General features: G+C 36.7%; 1 protein-coding gene across 9 annotated transcripts in view; it reads left to right on the forward strand.

Moving 5' to 3' along the window:
- Positions 1-13,157, forward strand: part of DMD (dystrophin) — a 1,152,080-nt gene that overhangs the window by 793,997 nt on the left and 344,926 nt on the right. For all 9 annotated transcript variants that reach the window (XM_085049820.1, XM_085049818.1, XM_085049835.1 and 6 more), the window contains one exon: positions 11,176-11,277. In XM_085049820.1, the coding sequence (XP_084905946.1) occupies positions 11,176-11,277 (102 nt within the window). The remainder of the gene's footprint in view (positions 1-11,175; positions 11,278-13,157) is intronic.

Here is a 13,157-nt window from a genome sequence, read left to right on the forward strand (position 1 = left end):
CTAGAGAGAGGTCTAATACTGCATTAATAGACAGTAATCAAGTTCTTTCCTAAACTCTGTTTGTTCACCATCAGTGCTGTTGTTCTAATTCAGACAAGAAAGCAAATATGGAGTATCTAATTAGTATTAGTTCAAAATGCAATTATTGTAGTGGTCAAAGCAATTATTTTTTGGTCCTGATAATGATGTGGTTATCTTTAACCACAAGCTTATTTTGGCTAAGTCAGATAATCAGAATCTAAGTAGGTGGCAAATGTTACTATAATGGAAGTTGTAGTCGCTTCTGCATTGTCTCCTAAATGGAATATTTAAGGACATACATGAGCACTTTGAAATGGGCTTATTCTGATCCAGCCATCCGGATTTAATACACTTAAACCTTTTAGGGATACGTTATTCTGAACATGGGGATGTAGACCTATACTTTACACTTTGAAACAGCTTTGCCTACGGCATCAACAATCTGTGGAGCTCCAAAGTTATGGCTCAAGGAAGTTGTGCAAATACTGACCTTTATATCATCCTACTGACTGCTCTGCTGAGATTTGTTTACTTCAACTGCAAAAAAAAAGGGGAATCTTGGAAGTGATGCTGCTCTAGTTGACAGATTAAGAAAATACCTTCAGAAAATCTAACCAACTTTTTTTTTCTTGATTTGTCTCAGTTTTCTTTTCCTCTAAATATTTATTTCCTGAGAGTCCTGTTCAATCCCTGTGTATGATAGGACCCAAAGTCATTGAGAGTTTCAATTAGAGATTCCCAGATATCTTGCTTAGAGGAGGAAAGCTAGTAAGCTTCAAATAATGGTTAAATTCAGAAATCTGGTTTTGGAAGAACAGAATGAGAATAATAGGACTTTCTTAAGTGTATAAAAATCAAAATGACTGGATAAGACAGACTAGATGTAAAAGCTTTTTTGTTACAACCTACTGCAACTGTCACTAAGATAAAATTACCATTCTGCAATCTGTTACAGTTAGATTGCACTTTTCAAATGTATTCCATGTAACATTTGTGATGTGCTGAGGCTTTAGAAAAATACTTTAAGTGGGAGTTAAAAGCTTTTTTTATGGCCAAAAAACCCCAACTTCTTTCTAATATGTACATAGTAAAACTGTTTTATTGTGTTGTGATGTAGTCAACAAGATACTATGATAAAAAAACAATTTTAGGAACCCAAATATATAAAGAATGAAAAGTGCATTGTTTGGTAAGATAAGAAAAGCTTACAAATAGGCTAATGTTAATATGGTTTTAGTTGCTCATAAATTTTAGCTGTTATTGTGGATTATTTGCTTTGGTACTTAGTGTTTGAAATCTGTGGGTCAGTATTTTTATAAAGTTGATCTAAATCTTATGAAAAACTGAAACTAACAGATCTCTTCAGTCTTGCTCAGTTAGCATAATAAAACTTGTTGAATGTTTTCATTTGCTCTCCAGAAATGCTGTCCAGAAACAAACATCTTAGTTAACCTAAAAATAAGTATGTAGTCCTTTGATAGCTTTTATTACTGCTAGCAATCTTCATTTAATAACATTTTAAATTATTTTTTTCCGTCTGAAACATTCTGAGTTTCTGAGGCAGCGAAATTTTATTTAATAAATTCCTTCTTCAAATACGAAATTTTGAAAGAAGAGAAATGCTGCAGAAGGAATTGAACAGTCATTTTTAGTGTTTAAAAGAGCCCTGGAAAATATTCTTATCTTGACAAGGGTTTATGTACTTTAATTTCTGAGTTTGACTAGTGGTAGTCCAGAAAACAAAGGATAAATTCTATATTCTGTGTATTCAATATTTTAAATGCTGTTTCACCTTCTGAGTTATCTGTTATATTCTCAAAATCAACACTTTTTGAACATAGAATTAATCTTAAATTAATTGAAAAGTTAAAAAATGCATTTACTGCTTTGGGGTCAAAGTGTACTTTAAACAGCAGCTTTTCACTTCTGCCTTTTTTTTCTGGTTTTTTTTTTTTTTTTAATCAATGGCAGCGAATGTAGAAAGTACACATAAAACTTCTTATAATGAAATGAAAATACAGCCTTATTCCATATTCCTCTCTATCTGCTTGAACAAGCTGCCATTGCAATGATTTACTCTTTTTAGGATCAAATGGTCTGGGATGCTCAGCTTGATTCCAGTTCCCCTGCTGTTAAAAGAGGAACTGAAGATGCTCTCTTCCAACCTGACCAGACAACCCTATCCTTCATGTTCTATACACATCTGCTGATGGTGCTCCTTTCCTCTTCAGGAGAGCTCAGGATGTGTGGGATGGAAGGGAGGATGTAGGATTAGGGCTCAGAGGAGAGGAGGCAGGTAGTAGTGCCTGCTGCTCCACCTCCTACCTGCTAAAAGCCTTGGGAGCCATCATACCTCCTTCTAACCACAGGAAGAGGTGAAAGCTGCACTTTCTGGGAATTCTTTCTGGTCTCTGTTTCAGCATTGGCATTTCCTCTGGAAAACAGTTTTCCAGGGTGATTGTGACAGATTTATATGTAGCTGATGAGGACATGGAAAGAATGAACACAAATGCAGGTCCCATTTAAGGAATGGATGGGGAAATCCTTCTGGATAGGAAGTGAGTTGACAGAAGGCAGAAATTAATGTTTCTACTGCTAGCTCACTGAAAACTCTGCCGACCCTTTCAAATCATCTCCTCCAGACAACAAAACAAACCACTTTATATTTTCCAGCCACCTTTGACTCCAAATCCTCTTACAATCTCAATAGTCCTTTTTCTCTGCTTACTCAGTTTCCCAACATTTTTTATTTTTACTCCCTCCTTACCCCTGGGTCATCACTCACCCCTCCTGTACTCTGCTATACTTGAGTCCTTTTCCAAGGCTTATACAGCCTTGATTTTTGCTTATACTGCTTCAAGCTCTCCCTGAGTGTAGAATTTATATCTGTTTACTCTCTGTGGTGGTCACTTGTCATATATTTTAAATAGCATATTATGTTTATTTTTGGCAGATAAAAACTGGCCATCCTTAACAAAAAATGAATAATTCTTTATTTTTAAAAAATAACATGTATTTGGATTTTGTCCTTGGTACATTTGAATGACAATAAGAAGACGGTCAGCTCTTGTCAGTCACTTCATTATATGCTTGACAGCCTTAAGTTAGAACATAAGAGAAGAACATGGCTGAGGAGTAGCAAACCTAATTCAAGATAAATAAAAGAAAAATCACCCATAGTAGAGAATAAAAATGCCAACTGGACATTGCTGTATTTTTTCATCCTTCCATCAGTCTTCATTTGTCAGTTTTTGCTTGACAATCTAGGCCAGATAAGTCCGATTTTAACACTTTACTGATTCTTTTGCCTTTTCATTTTGCTGATATACTTTTAAATGAGTCGTTTTTCTATACAAGAAGAGGTAGTGTAGTTTGTTTATTGGAGCACATTAGGAATATGTACCTCAGAGATCTGTCTCATTGTATTCTGGCAACAACACCTGATGTGGCAAAAGGCTGAACTGGGAAAACTTCTGATGATGAAATTTAAATTGTATTTAAACTACTCCTATTTTTAATGCACTATTAATACCTGCAGTAAATGTCAGTCAACTATTAGAACCTATTGCTTGATATTCTGTGCCTAAATCAGTTATTACTCTTTCCAGAAATTTTCTTATGGGACTTTGAGGAGCAAATTGTTCAATGTTTTGTTTCTCCAAGGCTGCTATCCTCTAGTATCTGAGAGCACAAAATACTAAGAGAGAGCTAGTAAAATTACTGGGACTTCCCTTATTTTCTTGCAAGAGTTTCTCATTTTTTTCTTCTCCAAATTTCTTTCTTCTCTGTCTCTTCTCTTGGGTTTGTTATTAGCTCTCTTATATTATGCACTGAAAATAAGAGAGGACCTTATTCCGGTCTTGGTGGAACAGGAGTAGCTGTTTCATCCTGTGTCCTGTCCAATCTCAAAAGAAAATATTCTGAATCACATCCAATCTCAAAGAATTCTTCTTACTGCACCTTTTTGCAGACCAGCTGGATGATTAACTGTGCTGTATCAGTGTTTGACCACCATAGCCAAATTCTTTTCATATACCATATCTGCAGGTCATGTCTTTACAGCTAATAATTTCATCTATCTTCAGTACCTCCAGGAAATTTCCTTTTCAGGACAGACAGCTGCAATGGATAGATAGTGACTTCTCTGTGTGGGGAAAAATTACTATATTTCATGTCCTCTAGAAGTACAGAAGAAGCTCACAAATTCTGATAGCCAGCAGGAAAATATGCTTTGGATGAAACATCGTTTCACTCGGCAGAGTGGTAGGGTTTGCAATTTCAGGCGCTTTGCATGGCTTAAATTTTGGGATCTTCTTAGTTCCATTTCTTAGTGAAGGATTTTCTTGCTCTTTTCTTTCCTTCCCTTTTCCAGTACCAGGAATAAGACATATTGCAGGGAACAGAATTATGAAAAACACACCAAGATTTAAAAGACATTGTGTCGGCATATTTTACAAACTGCACAAAGGCTGCACTCGCTGGTTTACAAAGCAGTTATGAACTCTAAAATTGCACTTTTAGAAGAAAAAGGTTCTTCATGTACTGGTCTTTTCTGTGTAAGGATTGTTCCCTCTCCATAATATTTCAAAAATTTTCCACATAGGTCAAGAGTTATAGTTGTATCAATTTTCTAGACTCTCATTTAAATTAGATGTCTTTTGCTTGCATACTTTACTTCAAAAGGCTGAATGTATCTCACAATATTCTTTTCCCCATTAATATACAGTCTAACATGGTCTTGCGATCAAATTTTATTCTCACACATTTAAAAGATGAGTCAGTTAATGTAATAAGGGAAAGAATGATATTTTATGTAATCATTAAAATGACATTTGTAGAGGCAAATGCATGAAGTTGTTTGTCCACTAGTTACAGAATAATTTTAGTGATAAAGCAATTTTACACTAAGCTTTGACTTAGACCATTAATTGAGTGGTCTTTAAATTGAATTACTTCAGGGGGTTGTTTTAAACTATTTTTCATAAATCCATAAAACAGGAAGTTGTATTTAAATACTGTAATTCAGATGTTCACAGGGCATTTTATTTCTATATAGAGATAAGTAAAACATTCAGAAATTTATCAAACCTTTTCATCTGTTACATAAAAAAAGAACAGTGGTAAGAGCTTGCCTTTCCTTGAATTTTATCCAAATTGATTAAAGTGTTTATGCAGGAGGTTTAAATACTGACAACTGCATTTTTCCCCCAGTGGATTATGTTCCAACTCAAGATGGCCACAGAACTGTTAATAGCATATCCTGGATGTATTTTAATAATATTGTACAAATATCTAAAGTGACTCCCAAGAATGCTGTTGACTGTAATATGTGACTTGCCATCAAGATCTGATACTTACTGTGGTGTAGCTGAACTTTGATGTATTTTAATTAAGTCTCCTCTGACTATTCTTCTTTGTTGTAGTTTACTTGCTATCCTGCTCCATGAATGGGAATGTGCAGAGCTGAGTCAAAGGAAAAAATGAGGTCACTATTTTAGAATCAGAATTCTTGAAAATGGGAATATATTAATGTTTTCTATCTACTGCCTTTTTTTTTTTTTTTTTTTTTTTTGCATGTGAGGAAAAAATGAGGCACTCGGAACCTCACCAGTTATTTATAGCTTTTTCCTTAATGCATGGGAATATTAACTTGAAAGATAGGTGTGAATATTTCAATGAGCCTTGCTGGAATTTCACATTTACAGTTGTTAATAAAGAAGGATAATTTTTGTAGGTGACTCCTTCCAAGGGGAACTGAGGGCCGTGTATACAAATCCATCCCTCAGGGAAGTCTTCTGCCTCCCTGCGGCACAGATAAGAGATATGATTAAGAGATTCCCTGGACTAATTTGGCCATCTGATTATTACCCACTTCTGGTAGTCCAAATTAGCAGTTACGAGAAGTTCTAGGGCAATCAAAAAGCATTTCAGGGCACTGGGATGACTGGTTGAAGGGACAGCAGCACAGGAGGTTTTCCTCAATCCCTTTGGTAGCAGGGAAGAATGATGAAAGTTCCAGAAGAACTCACCTGATCAATACATGGCTTAAATATTGTTGTCATTGAGGAAATGTTGGCCTTTTTGATCATGGAGTGGTTTATACAGCACCAGCCCTATTGGAGAAAGATGGAATTCACTTGTCTGAAAGGGGAAATGTTTGCAGTTTACAGACAACACCAAGTGGGGCAGGAGGTGAGGCAAGCTGGAGGATAGGCAAGCTCTGCAGAGGGATCTGGACAGGCTGGATCAATGGCCTGGGACCAACTGTGTGAGTTTCAACAAGACCAAGTGCTGAGTCCTGTGATTGGGTCACAACAACCCCAGGCAGAGCTACAGGCTGGGAGAAGTGTCTGGAAAGCTGCCCAGAGGAAGAGGAGCTGGGGGTGCTGGTCAACAGCAGCTGAACATGAGCCAGGTGTGCCCAGGGGGTCAGGAAGGCCTATGTCACCTGGCCTGGGTCAGCAATAGTGTGGCAGCAGGACCAGGGCAGGGATTATCCCTCTGTACTCAGCCCTGGTGAGGCCACAGCTCAAATCCTGTTGGATTTTGGGCCTCTCACTACAAAAAAAGCATGGAACATGGTGCTGGAACATGTCCAGAGAAGGGCAGTGGAACTGGGGAAGGGTCTGGAGCACAAATCCAATGACGAGCAGCTGAGGGAGCTGGGGGTGTTTAGCCTGGAAAAAAAGAAGCTCAGGGAAGACATTATTGCTTTCTCAAACTGCCTGAAAGGAGGTTGTAGCCAGGTGAGGGCCAGTCTCATCTCCCAAACAACCAGCAACAGGACAAGAAGAAATGATCTCAAGCTGCACCAGAGGAAGTTCAGGTTGGACATCAGGAAGAACTTTTTCACTGCAAGAATGGTCAGGGGTGAATATGCTGCCCGGGGAATTGGTGGAGTCACCATTACTGGAAGTGTTCAAGATGTTAAAGTTACATTAGTGCTGTGGTTTAGCTGGCATGGTGGTGTTTGGTCAAAGGTTGGACTTGATAGTGAAAGTCTTTTCTAGTCTTAATGAATCTATGTGCATGAGTAAGAAGTTCCACCTCTGAGAATTCTCTTTACAAGTTATGCTCTTCTACATCTGCCTTACAAGAAAAACATATTTAAATGTAGTTTTCCATTATAAAGTTAATTATATATGGGGATTTATATCTGTCTGTTTCAGAAAAGTTTGTTTGAAATTAAAAGCATCCAAATAGTTTTAGATTTTATATTTATTATATTTGCTTGTTACAGATCACTGCCTTGTCTTGATCAGTAAAGGGAAATTGCTTAGTGGTTCTGTTTTCCTGTGAATAAATTCTCAAATTTTCATTAGACATAATGTCTTGCTAAAAACAGGTCATAACTTGAAAATAAAGGTTTTGAAACAATTCACTATATTAATTTCAGGGTTTTGGGGTTTTTTATTTGATGGCTGTAATTAAGATTCCATTTTTTTGCATTGTATTTTACCATGAAGATGCAGGTTTAATTACCCTGAGCTTCTCCTACTGTCCCTGCAGAAGATGTTCAAAGGACATAAGCTCATGGGGAAATTGATCCCAAGAGTGTTACCAGAGAAGGTGAATCAATGCTTCTGATTCTGAAAATAGACCAATACTCAGTCATAAATGGTGCAGATATGTTTATCAGTAGTTGACTGGGCCTCTCTATATGTGTGTAGCATATGTCAAACAGCCTGTCTGTGTCTGCTAGGATGGTTACCACCTTTTGAATAACATATGCCAACCCATCAAACTTTATCTTCCATTGGCATACACACCAGAGGTTTAGTCAATATATTGGTTTCAGCTGGGGAATATGAATTTTCTAAGTTCTGAGCTATATCAACAGATTTTCATAATCCAGATGGGGCTGTAGACAAGTCCTTGCCACTTTTTCAGGCTGTAACTTTGTTCAGCAGGTTGAACTGACATGTTGTTGGAAATGCAGAAGCCAATGTGGCTTATTCAGCAGCAGGCTTTCATCAGTTTGGATGCACCACTTTAACACCACTGAAAATTCATAGGTAGTGCGTCATGGAAAAAAGGTAGCCTCTGATTCCTGTTGTTTATACATGTTTGAGAAACAGCAGTTTCCAGTGATGATGTATTTTAATTTGCCATATGTGTGAAAAGTTTAATTAGCATATTCATCACCCAGCCCAGAAGCAGCATTACGATTGCTTTCCCAGGCAGTTCATAAATTGTGCAATTCCGGCAGTCAGCTCTGTCTCCCAGAGACAGCTCTGCATCCTCCCACAGCAAGCAACGTGAGTGTGCCTGAGGATTTGAATCAGAGCTTTTAAAAGGATATGACTTTGGTATTCTCTAAAAACTGGTGGACATGAGCATCTACAATTCCTATTAGCTTTAGCAGTAGCCTGTCCTGCATGATGAAGATGAGAGGTCAAGCCCTGCTGTGGGAATATGCTCGTCTCCTGGGTCCTGTACAGCCTAGATAATAACTGTGGTTTCTGTTGAAGGCAAACCATTGGAGGTTATATTGTGGTCATTAACATTTTGTTCTCTTAGGGAATTAAATGATGGAGCAGAATCCTGTAACTACTCTCATGCCTTTCAACGCATATTAATAGGGTGCCTCTGAGCAAATGGATTTGAAATTGCTGGAAACTTTCTCACTGGGCAGAATTCATCAAGGGGCTATCCCATCAGTCAAAAAACTGGGCAAAGAGCTCCCTCAAAGTTACTACAGCAATTTCATGTCAGATGTGCACTTATTTTAAATAATTTTGTTATGTTTTTAGTTGATGTTGGGATTAGTGTGCAACAATCAAAGAAAGGAGTGGCTGCCCTGACAAATGAGATATCAGTTAATTTCAGCAGTGTCTAAATGAATGCAAAGATATTAAGAACCTCTTTTTCCCCTGTACTCTTACCTCTATTCTTATGCCCACATATCTCTCAAAGGAAGCATCATGCTGTGTTGGATAGACCTCCACAATGCATTTTGGTTCAGGTCAAGACCACTGAATTTGAAAGGTCAGACTACACAAGATTAGTTCATGTAACTCCAGAAATCTGTAGAGCAGAAGGAATCAGTCATTTAACAACTAAATACATTACACCTTCCACACTGGCTGCAGCCTGAAAGAAAATGGTGTCTGTGCTCCTCAACCAGTCTGTGGTGAAAAACAAAGCCCAGAGTGGGGGAACATTGAGAAATCTACTTCAAAGGCACATTCATGCCGTGGGTTAAACTCTCAGCATAGGCACATCCACAGTGTTCTTGGTATTCTTGGACTCCACAGGGAGTTGTTATGTGCTTTTCCTGCTGCAGAATTTGTTATGATACCTGATGCTGTCATAAAAGATGAGTATTTGAGATGTGTAGAATAAGACAAAAAAAAAATATTGGGAGACTACTGCAAATGGCTTAATTAAAAAAACCAAAAAAACAAAAACCCCAAAACAAATGATGAAACTAGAACAAAATAACAATTATTAAAATGCCTAGCTTTCATCAGGATAGGCAGAAAATTACCTCTTCATTAACATTCCTTGATTATTATTTTTTCTTTATGTGCTGAGTAGGGAAGTAGAAAGCTAACCTAGTATTGAAACAGAAAGAAAATAAGACTTTAATGAGGGTTTCATCAAAAGGTTAATAAACTCTCACCCCCCTCGATATCCCAATTTTGCTGTACATTGTTTTTCAGTGCTTATTCTCTATGAATACTTACAGTTACATTTCATTAACATTGAAATGCATAATAAAACACAATTAAATTGAAACATATTTCAAATGTCATTGCAAGAAATCAGACAAGGTTTAATTCAGTTCATTTGTTGTTGATCAATAATATTTGAAAAGAAAAATGAAAGATGACATTAAATTTACCAAGTCTTTGTTTTTACTGATAGTCTGTAAAGTTTTGCAAGTAACATTTCAGGCAGCAGTGTAGACATACTTTATATGTTGAGCTGAAACATAGGAGCAAAATGGCCCCTTTTGGGGACTTGAAATTGCATAGATTTCAGCAGGTTTATTGCAGTAAAAAGAAGAGCAGATTTCCACCAATAAAATGATGTGTTAGCTTAGATAGTGACATACCTGGCTCACAATCTTGTCTGCTGTCACATTTATGATAACTGAGGATGTGGACAGAAAATTAAATTGGAGTCCGTGGATAGTCAGCAATACTGATGAGGACAAAGTAATCAACCTGCAAAGAAGGTAGGTGAAGAAAGAGGAAAACAAAAAAACCCCAACCAATTCATTTTAATAACTCAGTTTTTTGCTTATATTACAAGGGAAAAAAAATGAAATAAACTATGAATCTTAGAACTCCAGGTGTAGTTTATATTTTCTTTTACAATTTTCAGTAGGTTTGGATTTTTTTTTGTTTTGGTTGGTTGGTTGCGTTGGGCTTTTGTTTTAATTGTAGAGCTTCAGCCATTATTTATTTGGTCAGTGCCTGACAAAATGAAGCTGCTATATGTTGGGGGAGGTTGCTTGAAGTTTCCTTATGTTAGCATATGGATTACACCTTTCCAGATTAAAAAGGAAATTGCTAGAGAATATTCCATTGTTAATTCAGTACGGTGCTGTTGCTAATGGTAGATACCTCCCTGTACCTGTAGGAACTGTCACTACTACTGTGATTGCCTTTTTAATTCATTATTCTAAGTGTTTTACTGCCTAAGTCCTAGGTTAGTACTCACAATTGCAGTTCTTCTTTTAAAATTTTTAATCTTTCTAAACTCAATATCATTGTCACATCTCATTATACAGTTTTAATGCCATGTACTGTATGAACAAAATGTTAACCAGTGCACTTTTTATCTGCTGGTAGTGTAAAACAGACAAAACAACAGAGCTGCTTAAATGAGATTTCTCATGCCTGTCTTTCTTACTGTGAATTTGTGCTAGCTGTTTATTCATATATTTATTGGAACCTCCGAGATGAAGTGACCTACCACTCTTTATTTTTTGGTAGCATTACTCTTTTCCATCCCTCTTTGCTTTTGTTTTTTCTCGTGATCCTCTTTGTCCTTAGCTGCTACTATTCTTATGTTTACCCCCACACCAACTTGAGCAGAAACTTGTCTTCTGGTGTTTTACAGCTTCCCATGGAGCTTTAGGACTATTCAGTCTTACTGCTTATGCTATGGTTAATCTAGACTGCCTGTGTTTTTGCTTTTCAGGAAACTGAAGCAGCAGTGAAGGCTAAACAGCCGAATGTGGAAGAGGTTCTCTCTAAAGGGTGTCATTTATATAAGGAAAAACCAGCTACTCATCCAGTAAAGGTAATGAAGCAACCTTTAGTAACATCCATTACTGTGTAACAGGTTATGCTTCCCCTGTTGTACACTTGTCCTTGATGTGCTCTGTTTAAAATCAATAAAAGAACCTGGTAAATGGCATTTGTTCTGTTCTGTGATGGCATAGCCAAGGAAAAAACAATGTTCCCAGCTAAAAAAGTTTTGCATATTTTGATGGGAATATTGGTTTTGACATTAAGGTTGTTCTACTCATTCTAGAGCAATTCACACTGAAAGCAAATGTAATTTTTTTATGCCTAATCAATGGCAACATGTAAGAATTTAATCTCCTTTATTTTAAGTTTCACTTTCAGAAATTTTGTCAAATTAAAAAAATGAGCAATTTTTTTAGAAAAGGTAATAGTCAAGTCATAAAGACAGTACTTTGTTTTATTTTTATTTTTTTCATTTTGAAGGAAAGAACACAGAGCAACATAGAACTTTCCCACTCAATTTCTCTGCCAAAATTTTCTAGAATAACTGATTTGATTCTGCTTTGGAGCAGAGAACACATTGTTAGGAGGGCTATGCCTCCCAGCACTTCTTTTTTTAGAAAAATATGCTGTAGAATCCTTTTTCCTCAGCTTGTAAATCCTCTATAAGGGGATATTTTACATGCTGTTCCTGAAGACTGTGTGGACCTTCACTGAGACTAGAGTGTCATTTTCTATCCTGTGGAATCTTGAAGTCCTCAGCAAGCATCCTCCCTTGTCTGGTTCAGCTGCCTTTTGAGCAGGAGACCAAACTAGTCAGGTCAATACCATACAACCAGAGCTTGGTCTGGTTTCCAGTTTTATAACTGCTAATTAAGTGTCTGTGAAAATGATGATTAAGAGCTGCCAGAAACAGTAATAGTGGTTTATTGATTGCACTAAGTATCTTACAATTGCTTCTGACTGGGCAGAGATAGTAAAATTTGTATTTAGAGCTTTTCCAGAAATACAGCAATCCAAGAGCACAACTGGCAGAAAAAGGATTTCTTCACAAATTTAAGATGTCTTCAGGTGATCTCTGCACTGAATTTCTTGTTTTTCTGTCTCTATTTAGTCACTATAGTTGGAGTATTATTTTCATACTTTTACAAAATTTCCTCTGAATTACATATAAATTCCACCAGCAGATCCCCATTCACAGGAACACATGAATGAGCTGATAGCCACTTTAGAAATTAATACATGTATAAGAGTGATTTGGTTTCTCTTCCTTCTTGAACAGAAATGCTTAAGAGTTATTATCTCCTTTGGTATATGTGCATTTTCAGTGATCTGTTCTCCTAAACATGATAAAATGCTAGAAAAGATAAACTCAAGGTGTCTTGAGTGGGCAGAAGCAAGACTCTGTTGGGTGTTTTCCTTGGCAAATAAAGCCCTGTTTTTGTTGGGAACTGAAATGTCATCTGCACACTGAATGGATGATGGAGCAAGAATCACACTGCAATAACTGCTTTTGCTCATTTTGTGTGACTTCAGCTGCAGTCTTCGGGGATCTTACTCCACACTTTAACAAGCAGAGCACACAAAACAACAGAAAACTAGAGGTTTTGGGTTTCTAGATTTTTTTTAATTTCATATAAAGAATTACAGAATGAATGCTGGTATTTTCAAGAGTAAGAACTAGTATTTGTTTTACATAAAACTGACAGAAATATAAATTATGTTGAAATTATTCTGTATAACCTAAAATTCTGACATAGAAGTATTCCCTGTGTCTATATATTTCAAGTGTTCACTGAAACCTGCCAATTTTTGCCAGATTTACTGGAAAAAGATAACTCTTTAAAGATTAAAATGTTCCTTGAGTTGTAGTTTTAACAATGATATTATAAAACTTGTCTGTGAGCAAATCAGTAACTTGTGGAGTAGTGC

The sequence above is a fragment of the Lichenostomus cassidix genome, chromosome 1 (assembly GCF_008360975.1).
Source record: "Lichenostomus cassidix isolate B80296 chromosome 1, HeHo_3.0, whole genome shotgun sequence".
NCBI classification, from domain to species: Eukaryota; Metazoa; Chordata; class Aves; order Passeriformes; family Meliphagidae; genus Lichenostomus; species Lichenostomus cassidix.